The 23,440-nt window shown below is 35.9% G+C and overlaps 1 protein-coding gene and 1 long non-coding RNA gene across 4 annotated transcripts; one reads left to right on the top strand and one right to left on the bottom strand.

The window, feature by feature from the left end:
• The first annotated feature begins 4,725 nt into the window (after positions 1–4,725).
• On the top strand, positions 4,726–6,371 carry LOC121987591. Of its 2 annotated transcripts, none has more exons than XR_006113666.1 (3): positions 4,726–5,094; positions 5,185–5,422; positions 5,799–6,371. It is a non-coding gene; the product is annotated as an uncharacterized LOC121987591 (long non-coding RNA). The 2 variants fall into 2 exon arrangements; XR_006113669.1 differs by having other exon boundaries at positions 4,726–5,422; positions 5,799–5,949; positions 6,039–6,371.
• Positions 6,372–9,136: 2,765 nt separating this feature from the next.
• On the bottom strand, positions 9,137–23,377 carry LOC121987575 (disease resistance protein RPS2-like). Of its 2 annotated transcripts, none has more exons than XM_042541325.1 (2): positions 22,953–23,377; positions 9,137–12,050 (listed from the first exon to the last, which is right to left on the bottom strand). In XM_042541325.1, exons 1-2 carry the CDS (start codon positions 23,057–23,059, stop codon positions 9,593–9,595), a joined length of 2,565 nt encoding a protein of 854 aa, XP_042397259.1. In that variant the 5' UTR covers positions 23,060–23,377; the 3' UTR covers positions 9,137–9,592. The 2 variants fall into 2 exon arrangements, with proteins under 2 accessions (XP_042397259.1, XP_042397267.1); XM_042541333.1 differs by having other exon boundaries at positions 9,137–12,047.
• Positions 23,378–23,440: the final 63 nt, after the last annotated feature.

Raw genomic sequence — 23,440 nt, 5'->3', positions numbered from 1 at the left:
ATTATAAATAGCAGATGTAGAATCAAATCCAAATCATGATTGCTCTATGTGGAAGCAAAGGAGTTGTGCAGAGAGAGAGAGGGCATCCCATGGGCATAGTTCTTGAAGAGAGCAAAGTAAAGAATAAAAGCTTGTGCTAAGAAAAGTATTTGGTTGGTACAGAATTTATTCTCGATTTTATGTGGTTTCGGAAGAAGGTTTTAACTTTTGTTGGCTTGTTTCTAAAACTAAAGAAGAGTGTGTTAATTAGCCTTATTAAAAGAAAAGTAAAAGCTCTTCTATCAAATAAAAAATATTCAATTATAATTTCTTTCTATAATTGTGTGAGACGATATAGTTTCCTTTTATGCATATCCAAATTTTATATTCAATAAAATATGTACCTAATTATCATTATATTCTTCTTTCACTCTGTATATAAATCACCTGTTCCTTCAAACCACACTACGCAATTGAAACGACCATAAATTCTTCCTGACAATAACTATGTAAAATAATGCTTCTAGGGTTCTTCGTGGCAACAAGTTGTCTTTAAAAGACTTGAAGTAATCTAACGTTGCTCCAAATGAAGACATGTTATAAAATATTCATAATATGTACATATGAGAAATATATAACAAATGAATCATATTTGAAATTTAATCAATTTGAGTCTATATAGTATAATCAAGTTCCTTAGTTCCTAAAATTTGTTGAAAGGCCATAATTAATTTCTTTCTCAAATTTAGATCAACTCAGCTACACATAATAATTTTAAATCAAATTGTTACTTGAAACTTAAATAATTTGATTTCACAAATAAATATTTGTCTACGTGACTTTAAACTCTTTTGGCGTTTGTTCAATACCTTTCCCAATTTATATTAGTATATATTTGTATAGCAATCAAAATTATTATATTGACTTAAACTTGTACAATTTTATAAAAAAATCTGTTTTTTTTTGAAGCATTTGGTCTCACTTTCATACTAGGAAGTAAAAAACATAGAAGAAAAATAAATCAAAATTCGGGAAAAAATAATAGAGAAAAAACAATGATTTTCTTCTTTCATTTTCCATAACAGAATAAAATCAAGGTTTTTATCTTGTGAAATCAATTTTAGAATATTAGGAAAACATAAACAAAAGAATAATTTTGAACTTTATTGATTAAGTTCCAGGGCCCTACTTTTTGCTCCGAAGCGTTTTTAAGAGGAAAAGCAATAAGAGAAGTGTTTTTTCACCATAGTTTTTTTCCTTCTCATGCTAAGAACACCGAGAAATTGGATCTTTCGATCATTAGAACAAACCCTTAATGTCTCCATCTCCTTCATGATATTCGCCGACGTAGATCCTTTTGTCTCCCTGGTATTTTGTTTTCTTCCGAAGTTCGATGCATTGTCCTTCTCTATTTTTGAATTTTCTTTTTTTCTTATATTTTTCCAATCATGAATAACCATAAATTACGTATTTCAGTGATTAGTTCAACTAAATGATGTCTAATGATTATGAGATTACTAAATTTACACTGATAATTATAAGGAGTATTGTTTTCTTGTACTTCTTTATAATTGCTCATGCGACTATTATTTTTAGGGCATCTTCAATAGTTACACCTATAAATGAAATTTTTTATAGTTCCATTGTGTCACATCAAAAATGAAAAATTTACTATTTTTTTTACCATGAAAAAACTCCTCTACAATTTTTTTATGAGCTCTATATTATAAATCATATAACTCTCTACATTACAAATCACACGTCATAATGCAACACTACTTTATCATTAATTACTAGTTCCATTTTCAAGAGAAAGAAAATAAGTAACTTTGAGTTTTCAACACCATTCTTGAACTATAAATGTCAAATTTTATCCCTATAATATTTCAAACTTTTTTATTGAGATTTTTTAATTTTATAAATCTTTCGTAAAACTTATATTGGAGATGTCCTTATCCACTTTCCCTTTTAATGTAAAATAATAGTACTTCTTGAGCAGCTGTATCCTATATCTATTTTTTAAATTTATGATTTCTCTTTTAATGTTCACAAATTACAAAAAAGTTAACATAATTTACTTGTGGATATATTACACAACAAATAATCTTACCACATCTCTCATATATATGACTTTGAGGTGTAATCGAGTCGAGTCGAGCCAAATTCTTGAATGTTTAACTTTGGCTTGTTTATAATCGAGCTGAGCTCGAACTTTATTTAACGAATATATTCATACCTCACAAACTTATTTGAGCTTTTATCGAGTATAAACGAACTTAATAAATATAAATATAAGTATAAATTATAAATTTAAATATTTATTAAAATTAAATTATATATTTAGAGAAAATTATAATATTCATATTAAAATTTATAATTTTATTCTAATAAATAAATTTAATATATTTATCTATTATTTTCATAAGTAGAGTGTAAAATCTATAAATTCAATATCAAAACTATTATTTTTTTTATTTAAAAGTTGATTCATGAGCTTACTAATGAACATGTTTACGAGCTAACGAGCGTATTGTGAAACTTAAGCTTATTTGTTTATCTTAACGAGCTTCATTAAATGAGCTTTTATTGAATCAAGTTTTGAATAAGTCATGAGTGACTTAATTTATTTACACCCCTAATTTTGAAGGATATTCCTTAGTATAAAAGAGTTTTGGTTAAATAGTAGGAATAATTTTATTATGTGGTTCATAATACACTTTTTTATTTTCAAACTTTTTTATAAAAAAATGACAAATAACTGTTAAACTTTTAGAAAATTTTTACATCCTCAATCATTAACAGCATTATTTCATCAAGGTAAATATAAATATTATCACCAGTTTTTTCGTCGAGCTAAATAATAGCATGTCAAATTTTGCATGGTTGACATGCCCACTATTTTATCTACAAACATTTTCAAGTGATATATATGGAAGAAAGTGCATAATTTAATAAAAGGGAATATTGATCTGAAAAGTATTGGCAATAACTTTAAATCTCTCATCATCGTGTCAGTTTGAAGACATTTGCACAAGTTTAAAACAATTAAATATAATTAGAAAAAAATAGAGTGAATCAATCTATCATATGAGTGGATTTTGTGCAGATAATCTTTGTTAATATGAAAATTCATTCAACCATCCTTTGTATTATTTCTTATGTTTAAACTTGGTCCCTGGACTATGTACAACGGTCGAATATTTAGATTATCATCTACCCTATGTATTCACGGTTTGATCCTAACTATAATGTTTTTGTAAAAATTTTTCTTCTAAATGGGACGTGTAACCAAAGGATGTTGGGCTGTTGGGCTGGCTACCATGTGTACTTTCCAATTTACCTTGGTGGCTGATAAAAAAATTTTATGGGACTGGGCCAGTCACCCTATGGATAGTCAATGAGATCTGTAAAATACCGAAAAGGGGCGAATAATTATAAAAGAATTTTTTTACGAATTTTCAAAAATTTTCTAAGAATTTTTCAGAGCTCGTATGATAAATTTAAAGGGATTAAAAATTAGGTCAAAAGGAAATCTATTTAAACTACCCTATTTAAATGAGTAAAAATTGAATTTTTGTCTCTTTTTCTTTTTCTTTTCTTTTTCTTCTCCCGTCACCATGCCACCGTGCCGTGTCCCTCTTCCTCTTCCTCGCCTAAGCTCCTCATTTTCCTCTCCTTCCCCAACCTTAGCCGCCGACGCCTCCTCTCCTTCCACTGTTATAAATGTTAAAAATTTCTTTTTATTGTGATAATCGTTGTAATATTTGATAAATATAGAGTTAATCACGACTGTTTTAATGCTATCACACTGTTTCCTCTGATAAATATTTTAAGTAGTATTTGACTTGGGAAGAAGTCTCATTATTCGAAGGAAATTTTAGATTTTAGTTAGACTCGACATCAATGGATTTGATCTCACTCGGAATAGATCAACGGATCTAATTGAGTTTTGAGATGTTAATGTCACCGAAAGATTTTAAGCATCAACTTGGCCGTGTAAAAGATTTCGTGGGGATACAAACATACGTGAAGCGTGGAACCCTCACGCTATCCATCGTAAAGATGTCAAAATAGTTACCGGAGCAGTCAGAGCATTTTTTTTTTTATTTATCAATTATTTAAGACTCGAGTCATAATTTCAATAAATTTATAAATATTTTTTTCAATGAGTATATATATATAAATATAAAACTGATGATCTCATCGGTCCTCAATTTTCAAATCTCAAATTTTGCTCTCACGATCTTTTCTGTTGTTTTTAGTTAAATACGTTTTTAGCTCTGATAAATTAATTTCTGACTACGTAACTGGAGTTGCGCCAGAGTCTTGGTAGCTTGCCCATTTTACACCTCTTATTTAATATTGCAAAAAACCCTTGTGCTACCTGGCTTGAGGATATAAACTATAATTTTATGGACACATACAAGACGACATTATAAACTATAATTTTATTCTCTATAGTTTATTTTTATAAATGATAGATAGTAAATAATACATGGGATGAATACTAATTATTTATATATGTATTTGATTTCATTAAATATAACGAGTACAAAAATAGAAAATATAAAAATTGATAGATGATAACCAATTTGGTAATATATATATATATATATATATATATATATATATATATAAACGTTAGGCTACAGACTTAGGCTGCGGAACGCTGCGGACTGCCTTCGTGGCAAATCCGCGTCAAAATTTTTTATTAAATCTAACTTTTTCTCAATCCGCGCCATTCTCCCTTCGTCATTCTCCTCGCCGAAAGCCTCTCGCCGCGCCCTCCCTCCCCGCGACGGTCTCCCTCGCCGTACCGATCCTCCCTCCCTCGCCTCCCTTGCCGCGACGGTCTCCCTCGCCGCTCCCGTGCGTCCCTCCGTTTCCGCGACGGTCTCCCACGCCGCCCCCGTGTGTCCCTCCGTTGCCGCGACCAAGTTAGGTTTTCTCATTATGTTATTTGCCTTGTCCTACTTGCTCTCTCTACTCGCTGCGCCCTCCCTCACCGTGACGCTCTCCCTCGTCGCACTGAGCCTCCTCTCTTGCCGCGACGAAGTTAGGTTTTCCCTGTTATGTCCTCCCTCGCCGTGATGAAGCTTGCCGCGACGAAGCTAGGTTTTCTCATTGTCCAACTTGCTCTCTCTATATATTTCAGATGTCTTGAATTTCAGAGAATTAATTTTGTAACTTTATTTTTTTGGATAGATAGGAGCAACAGAATGAGAAATTGCCAATGAAGATCTCTCAGAGAATTAATTTTGTAACTTTGTTTTTTTGGATAGATAGGAGCAACAGAATGAGAAATTGCCAATGAAGATCTCTCTGTTTGACTTATTTTTCCCCAAAACTTTGTTAGTTAGTTGAAGGATGTGGGAGTCGCTGAAGACAATGTCGCGTCTAATGCTGCATCAGTTATTTTTTTTTAGGCTACAGACTTTCACAGGTATAAGATCTATATCAACTTATTTAGTAATCATCCATTTGCAAAAAACGTTTGAGCCCTAAACTCATGATTTATTTCTAAATGATAGATCAGATAACACAAAAGAACATTACTTGATTCACTCTTGTTGTGGTCTGATCCACTACATATTCCAATAAGCAAACAATAGCTTTCCTTTATCCTTGAATAGACCACGTATATAATGATCCAGATGATTGAGGATTACCTTAGAGGTTTTGACAGCCAGTGTAAAATGTATATATCAAAAAAATTGGGAATAACACGGCTAGATAATGATGAGTTATCATGTTTGTTAACTTTCTATTTGCAGCTGTAAATCCATCCTAACTGATAGAACTCTGATGATATTTTACAGATAGTTGATGCTGTATCACTAGCCAAAGCGACAATGGCAAGAGTTTACCAAAACTTGGCATCGGCAGTGGCATACAATGTAGTCGCCATCCCCATTGCTGTAGGAATTTTGCTCCCAAAATATGATTTTGTCATGACACCTTCTCTTTTTGGTAAGTCATGTTCATAGATTAAATAGTACTCCAGGATCTATCAAAATCATAAGCGATGTCAATTTTCTTTTTAAAAACAATATTACAAGGGGATTGATGGCATTGAGCTCAATTTTCGTCGTTGGCAACTCATTGTTGCTGCAGCTTCATGGATCATCCTCTAGGAAAGATAATTGCTCAAGAGGAAATGTCAGAAAATATTCTTCTCAGTGAACATAATAGTTATAACATATTTTTGTTTGGGTCCTATCATAGAGGATATCTAACGGAGTTGCTGAGTACATCGGTTGTGGGTGATTGATTGGTGGGGTTGTACAAGAATCAAATTATAACATTATAAGCTAAACTGTTCAAAGTATCTGTTGTAATCCATTTATGTAATAAGTGACTTTCATTTATGTAATTTTCTATCAAATAAATTCTATTCCTCTGATTGAAGTACATTTATTTGTTTCTGTTATCAAGCAAACAACGAAATTCATTAAAAACATAACACATATTATACAGAATACAGACTCTGAAAAGATGCCTTTACAATTTATTACAACCATTAACAAGTTCATTCGACATAAACAGTGCTTATAAAACATAAAGTCACTTATAAAACATAAAGTGGCTTTGTAAATTCCATTTTGTGAATACAGCATAGCATTCAACGATGCATTGAGAGTATTGTCACGATGGAACCAGGAGATAGAGCAACATTAACGTAGCGCAACACATGCCAAACTTGCAGGAAGGATAGACCGATGCTTGTATTCTTTCCCGCCTTGTCTGAAAGGATCAAACATTGTTCCAACTGCATAGTACTTGAATATTAGATATTCAAATGTTTTAACACATCAAAATAAAAGAAAATTGATAAAATCTCATACCGCATGCAAGTTTTAAGCAAGCCACTGAATTGTATTTGGACAACAAAATGCCAAAAAATGAAACACTAGCTATCTACAAAATTTAAAAGAGCAAGTTAGAAATTATATTTGCATTACTAGACTAGTAAGATGAAATGTACTTTCCAATTATGCAAACAAAGGAAATAGATGAATACTGGCCATTGATAATTATAAATATCATTGCGCATGTTGTTAGAATCTGTAATAATAAAGATAATTATTAACTACAAAATCTCAATTTAAATCAATAAGCTTGAATATGGATGCATGTAATTATAAATTATGGTGAGTTGAGAGGAAAGCTGTATTTTTTTTTTTTTTTTTTGTATATATCAAAAGGTGTTAGGATTTATGTAATTAGAGATCAAAAATACCTATTATCACTAGGAAAAAGAATATACTAGGTAATATACAACTAGATTAATAGAGCTTATCATCTCTAACATGGTGCATAAAGAGAGTTCAAAAAATTTCTCCTTTTATTAGTTTCTTGGATTAAGTGTCTTTAGCCTGTTGTAATTACTGCACTAGAAATATGCTATTAGAAAGTTTAAATTGGTACATATCGATGGTGTAGTAATTAATCAGTATAATTGATTAATAGCTAGCGTAATATTGTGTTTTTATAATAATATTACATGTCATAACTTGCAGATAGATACCAGAAACATTAAAAACTATTATAGAACCTATTCATATTATCATGCAACTAATAACTTGTGTTATTTATCATGATGCAACAATTAAAATGCCAAATGTTTAATATGACTAGTTGTTTGAGTTAATCCAAGGCATGTTGTCCAAATAATAGGCATGTTGTCCAAATAATATGCTAGTAGATGTTTATCCATACAATAAAAACGTAATTAAAAAAGGTTTGGAAAAAAGTCAAACATATAGATCTTCATGGGCAATTTCTCATTCTGTTGCTCATATTCATCCAAAAAGACGAAGTTATAAAATTTCATCTATGAAATTCATGACATCTTAAATCTATAGAGAGAGCAAGTTGGACAAGGCAAGTAACAAATATATTTGTAACACTACTAGACAGATGTAAAAACTTTCTGGATGCATGGTAAATAAGTTGATATAGATCTTATACCTGTGAAAGTCTGTAGCCTAAAAAAATAACTGATGCAGCATTAGACGCGACATTGTCTTCAGCAACTCCCACATCCTGCAACTAACTAACAAAGTTTTGGGGAAAAAAAGTCAAACAGAGAGATCTCCATTGGCAATTTCTCATTCTGTTGCTCCTATCTATCCAAAAAATCAAAGTTACAAAATTAATTCTCTGAAATTCAAGACATCTGAAATATATAGAGAGAGGAAGTTGGACAATGAGAAAACTTAGCTTCGTCGCGGCAAGCTTCATCGCGGCAAGGGAGGACATAACAGGGAAAACCTAACTTCGTCGCGGCAAGAAAGGAGGCTCAGTGCGACAAGGGAGAGTGTCACGGTGAGGGAGGGCGCAGCGAGTAGAGAGAGCAAGTAGGACAAGGCAAATAACATAATGAGAAAACCTAGCTTGGTCGCGGCAACGGAGGGACGCACGGGGGCGGCGTGGGAGACCGTCGCGGAAACGGAGGGACGCACGAGAGCGGCGAGGGAGACCGCGCGGCAAGGGAGGCGAGGGAGGGAGGCTCGGTACGACGAGGGAGACCGTCGCGGGGAGGGAGACGCGGATTTGCCATGAAGGCAGTCCGCAGCGTTCCGCAGCCTAAGGTCCGTAGCCTAACGTTTCTGTATATATATATATATATATATATATATATATATATATATATATAAAGAAAAAGAAGGATAGTCTTAGTGTAACAATAACATTATTGTTTTGTGATAAAAAAAGTCATGTTTTCAAATTCTGAAAATAACATCTTGTAAAAATATGGTAAGGTGTGACTTAGTAGACTAACCTGTATGTGTAATCATCCACGTCATAAAATGATGAAATAATATTAAAACATTATCTTTGCACTCATTTCTTTCATTATAAAATGGAGAAAAAATGTTTTGTTAAGTTTTTATCTTTCCCATGCAAAGGACCTTTTTACTAGGACAAAATGGCAATGTGACATAAGTTCTACTTGTAAAAAGAGAGTGAGGTTTCAAATAAGTATATATTTTTCTTATATTTTTTATTTATAATTATTTATTTAATTAATATATTAAAATAATAGTAATTATTATTTTAAGCAAAACATCCTTGTAATTTGTCTAAAATATTATATTTTAGACATTGAATATTGCATACTCAAACTCTCAAATATATCTGACACTCGTACCTCTCATAGAACTAAAATTAATATATAGATTTGCACAACATTTGTACAAAATACTTGCACTGTTTGAAGAGCTGTACAAAATACTCATAGAACTTGAATTAAGCTCTCGTTACAAAATATCATATTTTAGACACTCAATGTTACATAATCAATCTCTAAAAATACAAGACACTCATATATCTCTCATAAAACTAAAATTAGTACGGAGTAGACTTTCACAATATTTGTATAAAATGCCTACATTCTTCACATATACCCGTGATGAATTAGCCATCAACCTATATTCATGGGATTGTAGAGGTGTTCAAAGGACTTGGTTCGTTCGTCACCCCAGTTGAGCTGCTCCCACCATGATCTCTGACACTTGATCTCTTTCAGCCCATCAGCAACCAACGTCAGCTTCGTCAGTTTGGGGCAATATTTCACCTTGATAGTCTTCAACGATGGGAAATTTAATATTCATTCTCCATCACTCAAACTCTTCAATTCTGGAAGCCTCCGTAGCACCATCGTGTGGAGATGAGGGAAGATTGTTATAACTCTCTCCCCACTGCCATTTGCCTCTTCCTCCAATTTGATCAATCTATCTAGTGCTCTGCAATCCTCAATTTCTAGTTCACAAAGAGCATTAGGGAACCTAGCCCTCCAAACGAGCTTTGCTTTTGGGAGACTCGAAAGTCGAAGTTCTTGTAGAGATGGAAGAATATGTTTACGATTGCCAATTACTACCTCTTCTAGCTCACTCATTGCGTGAAGCTCGATATGTATCACTCTGGGCATTGTTTCCGCATGAAAATTCATGGATGGGAGGTTGAACGTCGTCAAATCTGGACACCCTTTTATATGGAGCCAATGTGTGAATGCTGCCAGTCTTGGAGAGTCACAGAGGTTTTGAAGAGCAGCAAAAGTGCTGACTGTGATCCCAATGAATTTTAATCTCTTCAAACTTTCCATCTCTTCAAAACTCACACCTCCTTCCCAAGTCTGTCCTTCCCTCCACCCACTGTAGCTGTCCCCCATGTCAAGCCACTGCAATTCTCGAAGACCGGAGATTAGTCGGTCAGGAATATTTCTCAAATATTTCATGGATTCCAATGACAAATATTTGAGATTTACTAATGCTGCCATCTCCTTTGGTAGAGAAGTAATCCTAGTTTCGCATAGACTGAGATAGTGTAGTTGCACCAGATTGCCAATGCTTACCGGGAGCTCCCTTATAGAAGTATCTCGCAAATCAAGGATTTTGAGGTGAGGCATGTGCAAGAAGAAGCCATTTGGAATCTTCCTGAGAAATTTGTTAACGTGAAGATTCAGAAAAATCAAGTTAGGACATTCAGGTGCTTCTGGAAGGTCTCTTATTTGGTTCCACACAAGTGCAATTCTCTCTGCATCTCGCCATTTCTCAGCTGCCGGTGCTTCTTCGACCCGCTCCCTATCCCGCACCAACCATTTGTTCTCCTTCTTCCCGCACTCACGTTGCACCCACAATATCATGGCCCGGGTCATGGGATGCATCGTGAAGTAGTCATCATGAACCCTTACGGTTAAAGATGCTGCATGTAGTATGCCAAGTAGAAACTGTGTCTGCTGGGTAGAATCGCATATATTATCGGCATTATCAAAAATCCCTTCACCTATCCATAAATCCCTAATATCAAATTTGTCAATCCAAGATCCTTTTTTGAATAATGCACCATAAGAGGCGCAAACTCGCAAGTTATCACTGGATAGACGATCATAGCTTAGTTTCAGGATAGAAAAAACAGTTTTTGTCATACCAGGAAGTTGGTGTGGTGTGTCCTTCATGATGGTCAAGGCGTGTATCCACTCTTCCCACGTCTTTTTAGGCGCCATTGCTTGTGCCAGCACAATGAGAGCTGCAGGCAAGCCGCCACATTCCTTGTGTAAATCTCTAGCCTTGATCCGTATATTCTTGTCGGCGTCAATGACATCCATCCTTGCACTATTTCTGAAGAGATTCCAGGCTGCCTCCTGTTCTAAGCATTCCATTTTAATCATCTTTTCTGTGCCCATGTGGCTGCAAGTGTCTTCTGTTCGGGATGTGAATATGATCTTGCACTTTGATGGAGGCGCGGGAAGTGGAATTCCAACAACCTGATAATTTAGGGGCTCCCATAGATTATCGAGTAACAATATGAATTTCAACGTACTCAGGACTCTAAATAATTTGGTTGCTCTGTCTCTGTGTGTGACCTCATCCTTCCATGTCAAACTCAGTCGATCGAATAAAGATTTCTGGACTTCCTCCAGCTTATAGTCTATTGATAGCTCAAGGAAGATTACCACGTCTGCCTCTGTTTCACTCGGGAAATCATTGTTGAATCTTCTCAAGAGTGCTGTCTTGCCCACACCACCCATTCCGTGGATGCCAATCACACTCAAACTATCATCTTTGGCATGGCGTAGAAGCTCCTCGAAGACCTTGTCCATGCCGATAGTTTTGTTGGTTGGCATCTTGATGGAGCGGATAAGATTCAGGTTATCTGCGAGCTTAGTGAACTCTACACTTTGTTTGAGCTCTCTGATTGTGGCAAGTGCTGCTTCAGCTCTGTTTCTGAGACGGTAGGCAGAACAAACGTTGAGTGGGAAGCTACACAAACACTTGATCTTTTGGTTGTATTTTCTCTCTATCGACTCGGCTTCACCTTCCATGTCTTGCACGGAGCTTAGCCACCCAAGCACTTCGCTCCTGGGAGTCATGCCATCCCTTGTTGCTGCCTCGACGCCTCTCTTGACATCGGAACTTTTGTCCTTCAGCTGCCCAACCTCACTGGCCAAGGAGCTAAAAGTCCCCCCATAGGTCATGATATAATTGCATGACTGAGAGCAACAAGCCTTCAACAAGTTGAAAATATCCATAACAGAACTCGTGGAAACAGACCCCATTGTAGAGCTGCTGGAGACGTAACAAACATTTGTAAGAGCAAGTTTGATGTTCAATTTAATAAAAATTTATTTTTATTCATTCAGTATATATAAAATTAATTAAATAAAAAAATTTAAATAAATTTTAAATTAATGAACAAGTTTAAATAGATATATATTCAGTTTGTTATAATATTCATGAATAAAAATTATGAACTATTCATAAATAATATTTATGAATAATGTTAACGAACAAAATTTATAAAATATATTTATCAATAAACTCTTATCAACATTGATAAATAAACTTACATTATCAAACTCAATAACTAATCAAATAAGTTTAAAAAGTTAAAAGTTTTAAATAATTAAATAAACTTGAATTGAGAGTTCAATAATATTTAGACAAACTAAGTTTAAATCAAATTTCAGTTAAAAAAAGAAACCAAACTAAACTAAGAAGCTTAAACAACTATTTTAATTGTTTGGTTCATTTTAAATTAGATTTAATTTAGCTCGATTACCTTATTAAATAAGTCGAATTCTATAAATTTTAGCTGGACTGGACTCATTTACAGCCCCTTCTCCATTATAGTTGTTGCAGCAATAGGGTTGGAGAAAGTCAAGTATGATGTAGGAGAAAAATAATTATGAGATTATGAAGAAGGAGAATGGCACGGTGCATTATAAATAGCAGATGTAGAATCAAATCCAAATCATGATTGCTCTATGTGGAAGCAAAGGAGTTGTGCAAAGAGAGAGGGCATCCCATGGGCATAGTTCTTGAAGAGAGCAAAGTAAAGAATAAAAGCTTGTGCTAAGAAAGGTATTTGGTCGGTACATAATTTGTTCTCGATTTTATGTGGTTTCGGAAGAAGGTTTTAACTTTTGTTGGCTTGTTTCTAAAACTAAAGAAGAGTTTGTTAATTAGCCTTATTAAAAGAAAAGTAAAAACTCTTCTATCAAATAAAAAATATTCAATTATAATTTCTTTCTATAATTGTGTGAGACGATATAGTTTCCTTTTATGCATATCCAAATTTTATATTTAATAAAATATATACCTAATTATCATTATATTCTTCTTTCACTCTGTATATAAATCACCTGTTCCTTCAAACCACACTACGCAATCGAAACAACCATAAATTCTTCCCGACAATAACTATGTAAAATAATGCTTCTAGGGTTCTTCGTGGCAACAAGTTGTCTTTAAAAAACTTGAAGTAATCTAACATTGCTCCAAATGAAGACATGTTATAAAATATTTGGAACATTATTGATTAAGTTCCCGGGCCCTACTTTTTGCTCCGAAGCGTTTTTAAGAGGAAAAGCAATAAGAGAAGTGTTTTTTTCACCATAGTTTTTTCCTTTCTCATGCTAAGAACACCGAGAAATTGGATCTTCCGATCATTAGAACAAACCCTTAATGTCTCCATCTCCTTCATGATATTCGTCGACGTAGATCCTTTTGTCTCCCTGGTGCTTTGTTTTCTTCCACTGTTCGATGCATTGTCCTTCTCTATTTTTGAATTTCCCTTTTTTCTTATATATTTTCCCAATCAAAAATAACCATAAATTACGTATTTCAGTGATCCCATTCTTGAACTATAAATCTCAAACTTTATCCCTATAATGTTTCAAACTTTTTTATTGAGATTTTTTAATTTTATAAACCTTTCACAAAACATACATTAGAGATGTCCTTATGTGAGATATCGAAAAATTTAAATAAATAGGGTTATTTGAAAAATAGCCTTATAAAATTTTCTGGGAACTTTTAGGAACTCGTACGGAGGGTTTTGAGGGGATCAATCGGCGGACGCGGATTAAGCCTGGGATACTCATTTAAGTGACGAAATGTTTTAATATATATTTCCTTTTCTTTTATTTCTCTCCCAAAACGCCGATTTCCCGACCCTCTCCTTCCCTGATCTCTCCTCTGCTTGACGCTCTCTCTCACAGACGACCCGAAGACGACGGAATGGAGCTTCGACCTCCGGCGATCTTCCTCTGCCGGTGATATGGGTTAGGTTTCATGGGTCCCCGATAAGAAGGGGAAAGGATACAACTAAACGGAGAAGGTAGGCTAATATCGACCGGGATATACCTCAAGAGGAGGTAGGTTTATATCGACCGAAATATGCCTTCAAGGAGGAAGACCTATTTGAGGTATATGCCAATATCGGCCGGGATATACCTCAAAAGGAGGTAGGTTTGTATCGACCGAAATATGCCTTCAAGGAGGAAGACCCATATCAATTGGCATATACCTCAAAGGAGGTAGGCTAAATATCGGCCGGGATATACCTCAAAAGGAGGTAGGTTTGTTTCGACCGAAATATGCCTCCAAGGAGGAAGACCCATATCAATTGGCATATACCTCAGAGGAGGTAGGCCAATATCGGCCGGGATCAAAAGGAGGTAGGTTTGTATCGACCGAAATATGCCTCCAAGGAGGAAGACCCATATCAATTGGCATATACCTCAAAGGAGGTAGGCCAATATCGGCCGGGATATACCTCAAAAGGAGGTAGGTTTGTATCGACCGAGATATGCCTCCAAGGAGGAAGACCCATATTAATTGGCGTGTGCCCTAAAGGGGGTAGTTCAATATCGGCTGGGATATACTTCCGAATGAGTAGACTAGTATCAATTGAAGCGTGCCCTCAAGAAAGAAGGTCAATATCGGCTGGGATATACCTCAAAAGAGGTAGGACAATATCGACCGAAACATGCCTCCAAGGAGGAAGACCCATATCGAGTGACATATATCTCAAAGGAAGTAGGTCAGTATCGGCCGGGATATACTTCCAAGCGAGTAGACTAGTATCGGCCGGGATATACTTCCAAAGCGAGTAGACTAGTATCGACCGAGACATGCCACCAAGAAGGAAGGTTAATATCAGCCAGATTGACTAATATTTTGAAAAGATATTTGATAAAATATAGCCCAATGCTAGTTAAAATAATAAATAAAGGAGTTCGGACGAACACTTCCTCAGGAACCTCACGAGAGGTAATAATAATTGGTTAAACCTAGCCAGACCCAGTTCCGACTGAGACAAGAAACATTAGTACATTAAACTATCTCTGATGTAGCAGAAACAGGAGAGGTGAATAGGAAGGATAGGAACACTTTGAAAACAAGCTGGTAGGATAGAAGAGAAGTGATATTACAAATAAAGTAGTTTCTAAATATGTTTGCAGTATATGATTGCATAACCAGTGTTATATATTTTTTGACGGGAAATGTGTTTTCAGACCGTTTTGCAGGTGCTAGACGACAAAGAAGGTACATCCGGGGTACGAAAAAGATTCCTTAAAAAGTCATTTACCACAAGTACACAGCTTACGTCATCTCATAACAAACTCTAACAAACCGGGGTCAACTTCATGATTACGGAGGTTATATGAAGTGGTATAAAAAGGGGAATCCGCTCCATTGGCTAGGTAAGTTCACATCATTGCGCACACTCATAACCCTAATTTTTAATTATTGTTCATCTTCTTCCTCCTTCTTCCACACCGAGAGAGATCACTGACTTGAGCGTCGAAGGGCCTAGCCAGGGATTCCCACCCCGGTCTTAGGTCACTGACGGTAGTGTTGGTTGGTCTCTTGTGCGCAGGAAGCTTTGGGAGCTCCGAATTTAGGTGTTCTTCGATCGGATCTCTTCATCTCCATTGGTATCTTGCATCGAGGGGGCATTCTTATGGCCTCATCTTCTTGGATCCGCTTTAGGTTTCTCGGATCGGCGTTCCACGGGTATTATTCTCCATCAGCAGTGGATTTTTTCTCCCGGCTCTCCGTTTTGTCCAGCTTCTCAGACAGGATCAGCCGGCATTGCCACCCTAAGCTCAGATCCGGTCGGTGCTTTTCCTCTCCGGTTCGCAGACATGACGTCGCATCTCCTCTAGCCGACTGCCGACGCCACTAGGTCGAGTCTTTTCCATCTGATCGTCGGCGTGAAGAGGCAATTCGGGCTCCGAAGGTAAGGCATCATGTTCAGTTGATCGTTAAGGATTTCGTTTGATGATTCTTGATCCTTCTTCACTGGACTCTCTCCGAACCGTGCCCTAGGTCCATCGCCGGTGGTTTGCCTTCGAATCGCTGCTTTGTGTGAGCAAATCTCCGATCAAGAAGGGAGATCCTAGCCCTAGCCTCGGTATTTCCTCTTCATCGCCGGCTTGGATCTACTTTGCCATGCCCTAGCTCCGAGCTTCGTCTCCTCTTCATAGTAGTGGTGTTCGGGGAAGGTGACAACAAGGTGAGTTAGGTTGTTTGTTTGATCTATGATTTCCACTGATTGATTTCTACTTGATCCGATTGATTCCAATCTTGAACCGAATAGTATACTGGAATCGAGCAAGGTTGTGTTCTGTGGATCCGAAGCTCTGTTATGTAGGGTGTTCCCGTTCCGGCAACACTCCAACCAGCAACTCCCTTGGTTGCAGCAATCAACAGTGAATGTTAATTGAGGTATGTGTAGGGGTAATTGATACATGTTTTAGATGAATTATGTTTATGTGTAGATTTAGGTATGATTTGATTACATGATCATGATTTGAATTAGGGTTATGTATGTATTGAATTAGGAATAAATTTGATTACTAGTTGCTACATGATTAGAGTGATTGATTAGTTGAATGTAGGTTTTCATCTTAGGTGTAGATCATGGTTAGATTTGATTATTTTAGATGGTGATACATGTTGTAATTAGTTGTTGATTGTGAATTAGATTTATTTGCTTAGATTAATCTAATGCAATGATTAGGGTTAAGACAATTAATCTTAGTCAACTATTGAATTTAATTTAAGTTTAGACTACTAATCTAATTGGTGATTAGGGATTAGATAACTAACCCTAATTTACCGTTAGATTTAATTAGGTAGGTTGTGATTGTGTTTGATTAGAGTTTTGCCCTAATTTAGTTTTGGAGATTTTATTTAACTATTCATTTGGATTTAGCTAAATAAAATATATATATATTGTTTGACGCAGGACTCTGATTTGAGACGAGCGTCTCAACCTTGGATTGCTTGATTGGACCCTATATTTGAGGTGAGTACCCTTTAACTTATCTCTTGATAGTGTCTTATGATATGTGTAGTATGTATATAACTAGTGGTAATTGGTAGATTTATCTCTTCCCTAGTTTTAGCTTATTTGATACCTGATACATGCTTCTACTGTTATCTGCTATACTTTAGTCTAGTATGCTTTTATCTCTTACCGTGTGTATATATGTTCATAGAGATAGATATTTAGAGTGCTTCTTTATACTGGATTAGTTGCTAGACATACTTGTTATGCGTTCTTGGATTTATGTTATTTATATCATTGTTATATATGCGTTTATCTTTCTGGCACATATATATGGATGAGGATATGTTCAGGTATGACATACTGTAGCATCATGCACCGTCCCACATAATTGCATGCTGGGCGATTGACGACTCCATTATTGTTGAGCTCGTCAGCCGACTACATGGGCCTGCACACAACGTGACCACTACATGGGTAGTGGCACAACACCTAGGGTGTGTATGACAGTTTGCTCTATAGGGCTCCGCTGGTCCGCTCATGGGTAGTATGACTGCAGCGTAATAGCAGGCAGTGATCCCTCCCCGTCATCGCGTACCGGGAGATGAGAGTATTGCGCTCCCTCACTATGATTTGAGGTAGGAGGATAGGTGTACTCCGACAGCATCCCGTCCACACGATCACTCATCAGAAGTAGTGATGACAGAGTGCGCGGTATCACAACCCTACCCACTCGGTCTCACTATCCCGTGTGAGATGGCGGCCTGACGTCAGGGGTGACCAGGGCATGCCATTTGCATCATATGCACAGATTGCATTCGTTGTATTGTTGCATATTGGATGATACATTTTGGTGACTGCATATGATTGACATGCATATAAGATATATTCTTTTACTCTGACTATTTTTACCTGTGTATGTTCACAATTACTACTCAGAGGACTTATAGGTAAGTAAAGTTTATTTCAGTTATGCATGTCTTATTATTCTTGCTATAAACTGTATTACATGCTTATTGTTAGTTATTACAGTTTATTCAGCTATGCATACCTGTTATACTGTTAGGAGATTGTACTTATATTTAGGAGATTACATATAGTATATATTCTATTGGTTTATATGTCATTGTATATTTATTGTTTTATACATCTTTATAATCTCATTATCATACTGGAAAATTTCATGAATTCAGCTTTAATAATCCTTTAATCTGTATATATATTTTTTTCATTTTATGTCCTTATACACTTGTGATGTGGGTTTTTGTATTATGGACTTTAAGTTGACATTTGGGTTTGCTACTCTTGTTTTCCGCTGCGGATGTTTTCATTACTTCGTGGATTTCATTTCTTCGTTGTAGTGGAGTAGGATTTATATATATCTGTGATGATTTCTTTATCGTCTTTTCTTTTAGTAATTTTTGTTGTCAGTTGGAGACTGTATATTAAACTGCGTGGATTGTTTGTTATTTGTGTTATATTTGTTCCGGCCGTGTGGGTCGAGGTATATGCATTCTTGGATTCATATTGTCACCGGTACAGGAGAGATACTGTTGAAATTTTATCGGTAGGGACTACCTGGGACGTGACACCTTATCCACTTTCCCTTTTATTGTAAAATAATAGTCCTTTCTTGTGCAACTGTATCCTATATCTATTTTTAAATTTTATGATTTCTCTTTTAATGTTCACAAATTACAAAAAAGTTAACATAATTTACTTGTAGATAGATTACACAACAAATAATCTTACCACGTCTCTCATATATATGACTTTGGTGTGTAATCAAGTCGAGTCGATCCAAATTTTTGAATGTTTGAGTTTGACTCGTTTGTAATCGAGCTGAGCTCGAGCTTTATTTAACGAATATATTCATATCTCACAAACTTATTTGAGCTTTTATCGAGTATAAACGAGCTTAATAAATATAAATATAAATATAAATATTTATTAAAAATTAAATTATATATTTAGAGAAAATTATAATATTCTTATTAAAGTATATAATTTTATTCTAATAAATAAATTTAATATATTTGTCTATATTTTTTATAAATAGAGTGTAAAATCTATAAATTCAATATCAAAACTATTATTTTTTTATTTAAAAATTGATTCATGAACTTACTAACGAACATATTTACGAGATAACGAGCATATTGTGAAACTTAAGTCTGTTTGTTTATCTTAACAAGCTTCATTAAATGAACTTTTATCGAATCAAGTTTCGAATAAGTCATGAGCAGCTTGATTTATTTACACCCCTAATTTGGAAGGATATTCCTTAGTATAAACGGGTTTTGGTTAAATAGTAGGAACAATTTTATTATGTAATTCATAATACACTTTTTCATTTTCAAATTTTTTTATAAAAAATGACAAATAACTGTTAAATTTTTAGAAAATTTTTACATCCTCAATCATTAACATCATTATTTCATCTAGGTAAATATAAATATTATCACCATTTTTTCGTCTAGCTAAATAATAGCATGTCAAATTTTGCATGGTTGACATGCCCACTATTTTGTCTACAAACATTTTCAAATGATATAGATGGAAGAAAGTGCATAATTTAATAAAAGGGAATATTGATCTGAAATAAAGTATTGGCAATAACTTTAAATCTCTCATCATCGTGTCAGTTTGAAGACATTTGCACAAGTTTAAAACAATTAAATATAATTTAGAAAAACATAGAGTGAAACTCACCCAGATCAATCTATCATATGAGTGGATTTTGTGCAGATAATCTTTATTAATATGGAAAATTCATTCAACCATCCTTTGTATTATTTCTTATGTTTAAACCTGGTCCCGGATTATGTACAGCGGTCGAATATTTAGATTATCATCTAAGTATTCACGATTTGATTCTCGTTATAATGTATTTGTAGATATTTTTTCTCTAAATGGGACGCAAAATCAAAGGATGATGAGCTCTTAGGCTGGCTACTGCGTGCACTTCCCGATTTACCCTGGTGGCCGGTGGAAAAATTTTGTGGGATTGGGCTAGTCATCCTATGGATAGTCAATGAGGTCTGTAAAATACCGAAAAGGGACGAATAACCATAGGAAATTTTTTTTAGGAATTTTCAGAAATTTTATGAAAATTTTTCGGAGCTCGTATGACGAATTTAAGGGGATAAAAAATTGAGCCAAGGAAAATACTGTTTAAGCTATCCCATTTAAACGAGGAAAAGTTGAATTTTTCTTTTCTTTTTCTTTCTCTTTTCATTTTCTTTTTCTTCTCCCATCGCCGTGTCGTGTCCTCTTCTCTTCCTCTTCGTTGCCGAAGCTCCTCATCTTCCTCTCCTTCCCCAACCTTCGCCGCCAACGCCTCCTCTCCTTCCCTCCCACGCGTACAAAGCCTTCGGCCGAAGATCTCCCTCACTTGTCTCACCCGACACCAACTCCCCTTCTCTCCCGATCTCCCCTGCGCCGATGTTGTGCCCTACTCCCGAATCACCGCCAAGCCCTAGCTTCCGTACCCAACGCCGGTAAAGGACTTGCCGCACTGACCTTCGCCAGAGCAAGCTGAGGCCAGCGCTACGGCGACCACGATCTGCCACCGTCGACCCATTACTGCCCTGCCGTGGCCACCACTCGGGGTCCTTATGATGTCGCCGTCCCTCTGCTCCAGTTCACTTCCTCAGTAGCCACCCACTTTCACCTAGCATCGCTAATTTCCCCTTTCCTTTACCCTCTGCCTTTGCCGAAGAGGATCAGATTCCGGCAGGAGCTCACTATGTGTTGGCGTCTCTTGACCTAGTGCCACCGCCAGCATTTGATTTCCTGCTGCCATCAACGAAGAAGAGGTAATCGGCTAACACTAGCTCGATGTGAGGGTTTGGTTATTCTTACTGCTAATTAGGGGTGTTTGTGATGGAGATCAACTACTCTGCTATGGATCCGAGCATCACCATCTAAGGGCGACTCACAACTTCGGCCACAATTTCCAGCAGCAAGATCCCTGGCAGTGAATTGATAGAAGGATACTCAAATTCGGGTAAGCTAAGGTTTGATTCATGAATAAATTTAAAACCCGTTGGGTTGGTGACATAGCTGGAATTACTAAATCCGAATTAAGCTAGAAAGATTAGGGATAATGTCCATGTGGTTTCGGTATGATTGAGGTTAAAATGTTGGATTCAATCTAGGCTTTGGATCGGATCCGATTTATTTAGTTAACCAAGATCAATGAAGGAAATTAGGGTTTCCTGGTTAATAGAAATTTTGATTAAGCTATTGGATATCTGTGAGTGTGGCTTAATAATATGTATGTTGTTACAAGACTCTGAATTGCGACGAGTTGCCTTACGTGAGATTACTTTTGGCACGCACTATTTTGGAGGCGGATATCTTGACTTATCTTTAGATATTGTCATATGATATGCATAGTAAATTTTAACGAATAATAATAATTATATATATATCTGCATTGGTATGCCAACTTTTAGTTACGAGCACAAAATATTTGATATCTTCATATAAGTATTTTGATTGAATCAGCATTGCTAATGGGTAAATAAAAAAATTTGTAAAGTGGTTGACTAATAAATGCACCTACAAAACATAATGTCAACCATAAAATTTGATATAGTGTGCACTGAATGAATATAAATAAAATACAAACGTGCATCAATATTTCTGAAAATTAAAATAATTAAGAAAGGTGAAAGTCTCAGGATCACTAAGATGAGTAGAAATTTGTTCTTCTTATTGAGTAATTAAGATCTTTTAAAAGAGGAAATTTTGCTAGAGATAGTTCAAACTTGTCAAAATATGGCATACATGTACTTCCTTCCTAAGTCTGCAGTTTGTTAGTAATATATTAAAACACGATCAATGCAATTTTCTAATCACATTATTTGCATGTAGCTAACAGTGCAAGTCTTTAATTTAGTTCTTTACTTCTACATGATTATGTCTTATTAACATATCAAGAGTTAAGAACTATGCAATAGATACTCACAAATGGCCTGTACCACTACACTCTATTTGTACCTAGACAGCTTCCATGCAATGGCCATTTTCTAAAAAAAAATCCTATCCTCACAGTCATTAAAAACTTATACACATTCACAACCCAAGTTAAAATGCTATTATGGTTTTCACAATCTTGAAACTGGCCAAAAATAGCATGTAACAAGACCATGCTAATTATAATTCTAGCAATTAATCAACTAACGGAGGAAAACATCAAACTAAGATGCAACAAACAGCAACTTTAATATTTCATTGATAAGTTATATAGTAAACAATGCAAATTTAAGTCAGCCTTCCCAGATCAGGAGTCATTGGCGTCATTTCATAAATGCACATCAGTATAACAACATACATGTTGAAGAAGTATATTCTTTTGTGAATACACCTGCGCCTTAAATATATAATGAGATAAAGGAATTCACAGGAAGTTACTTTTACAAATAATAGTTCGACAGAAAAGGAAAACCACACATCTATTGCAGTTTGATGACAAAACGACTAAAATAGTAAACCACCCCAAACTTGGAGACAGCAATAAAGAGGGAAAATCCAAAAATCGTTTCAAAAAAACTCAGACACAGAAGAACAGAATACTAACTGTCGCCAGATCTGATACCCATAATCAATGAAAAAAAAAAAGCCTAAGTTTGAGCAGGCAGCCGACAAGGTCTCCACATCAAATTCATACCAGCGTATCCAAACCACAAGATAAATAAGGAAGAATTAAATTTTCACCAATGGATAAAGACGAGAAGATTCTATGATAAAGTGATAAAACCTAATATCAACGGACACCAATTTTAGTAAAGTTTAAGAAAGTTGCGACGCTACCTGGTTTACACATTGCAAACACACACGCAAAGGAAACAAACAAGGAAAGAATGCTGCTGAAATCTTACGAGCGACTCGTGACGAACAAGAGCAGCCTTGCGGTGTGTCCCAGTGAAGCATTGCTGATGCGGTCCTGCAAAAGGATTCGGCGGCCGGCCGTCGCTTGGCCCTCCATTATCTCCGACACCACCGCAGCCACCTCCGAAGTTTCCCTCCATCCCTTCACATCCCACCTCTTCCTCGTAATCAGCTCCGGAAAGTAGTCCCGAAACAGATTCCAAATCCAAAGAAACGACAGAACAAGAAACGCCAAATCGATCGGCAGCGAATCAAAAACGTGAGCCGAGAAACCCACGGAAGTAGCGTCCGATCAGTGATCGCTTCGCCACCACGCCGCCTCGTTCGATTCCCACGGAAAAAGGCTAGCAGAAGGGTCTTCCTAGGGTTTGCCGTTTACTTGCTGCAAACGAGCACGGCAAAGGTCGAGCAGATATGGGCGGTACACTTCGGTACTCGAGAACAAAAACGGTTCAACGACTACGACAGGAACCGTGCG

The sequence above is a fragment of the Zingiber officinale genome, chromosome 1B, assembly GCF_018446385.1.
Source record: "Zingiber officinale cultivar Zhangliang chromosome 1B, Zo_v1.1, whole genome shotgun sequence".
Taxonomy (NCBI): Eukaryota; Viridiplantae; Streptophyta; class Magnoliopsida; order Zingiberales; family Zingiberaceae; genus Zingiber; species Zingiber officinale.
This window is presented reverse-complemented; position numbering and strand designations above follow the sequence as displayed.

Bases quoted from the DNA above. Each gene is read 5' to 3' on its own strand.
- LOC121987575 (XM_042541325.1), bottom strand. From the start codon at position 23,059: ATGGAGGGCCAAGCGACGGCCGGCCGCCGAATCCTTTTGCAGGACCGC. The intron at 12,051-22,952 runs GTAAGATTTCAG...TTACGTCTCCAG, and splicing joins TTGTTCGTCACGAGTCGCTC to CAGCTCTACAATGGGGTCTG.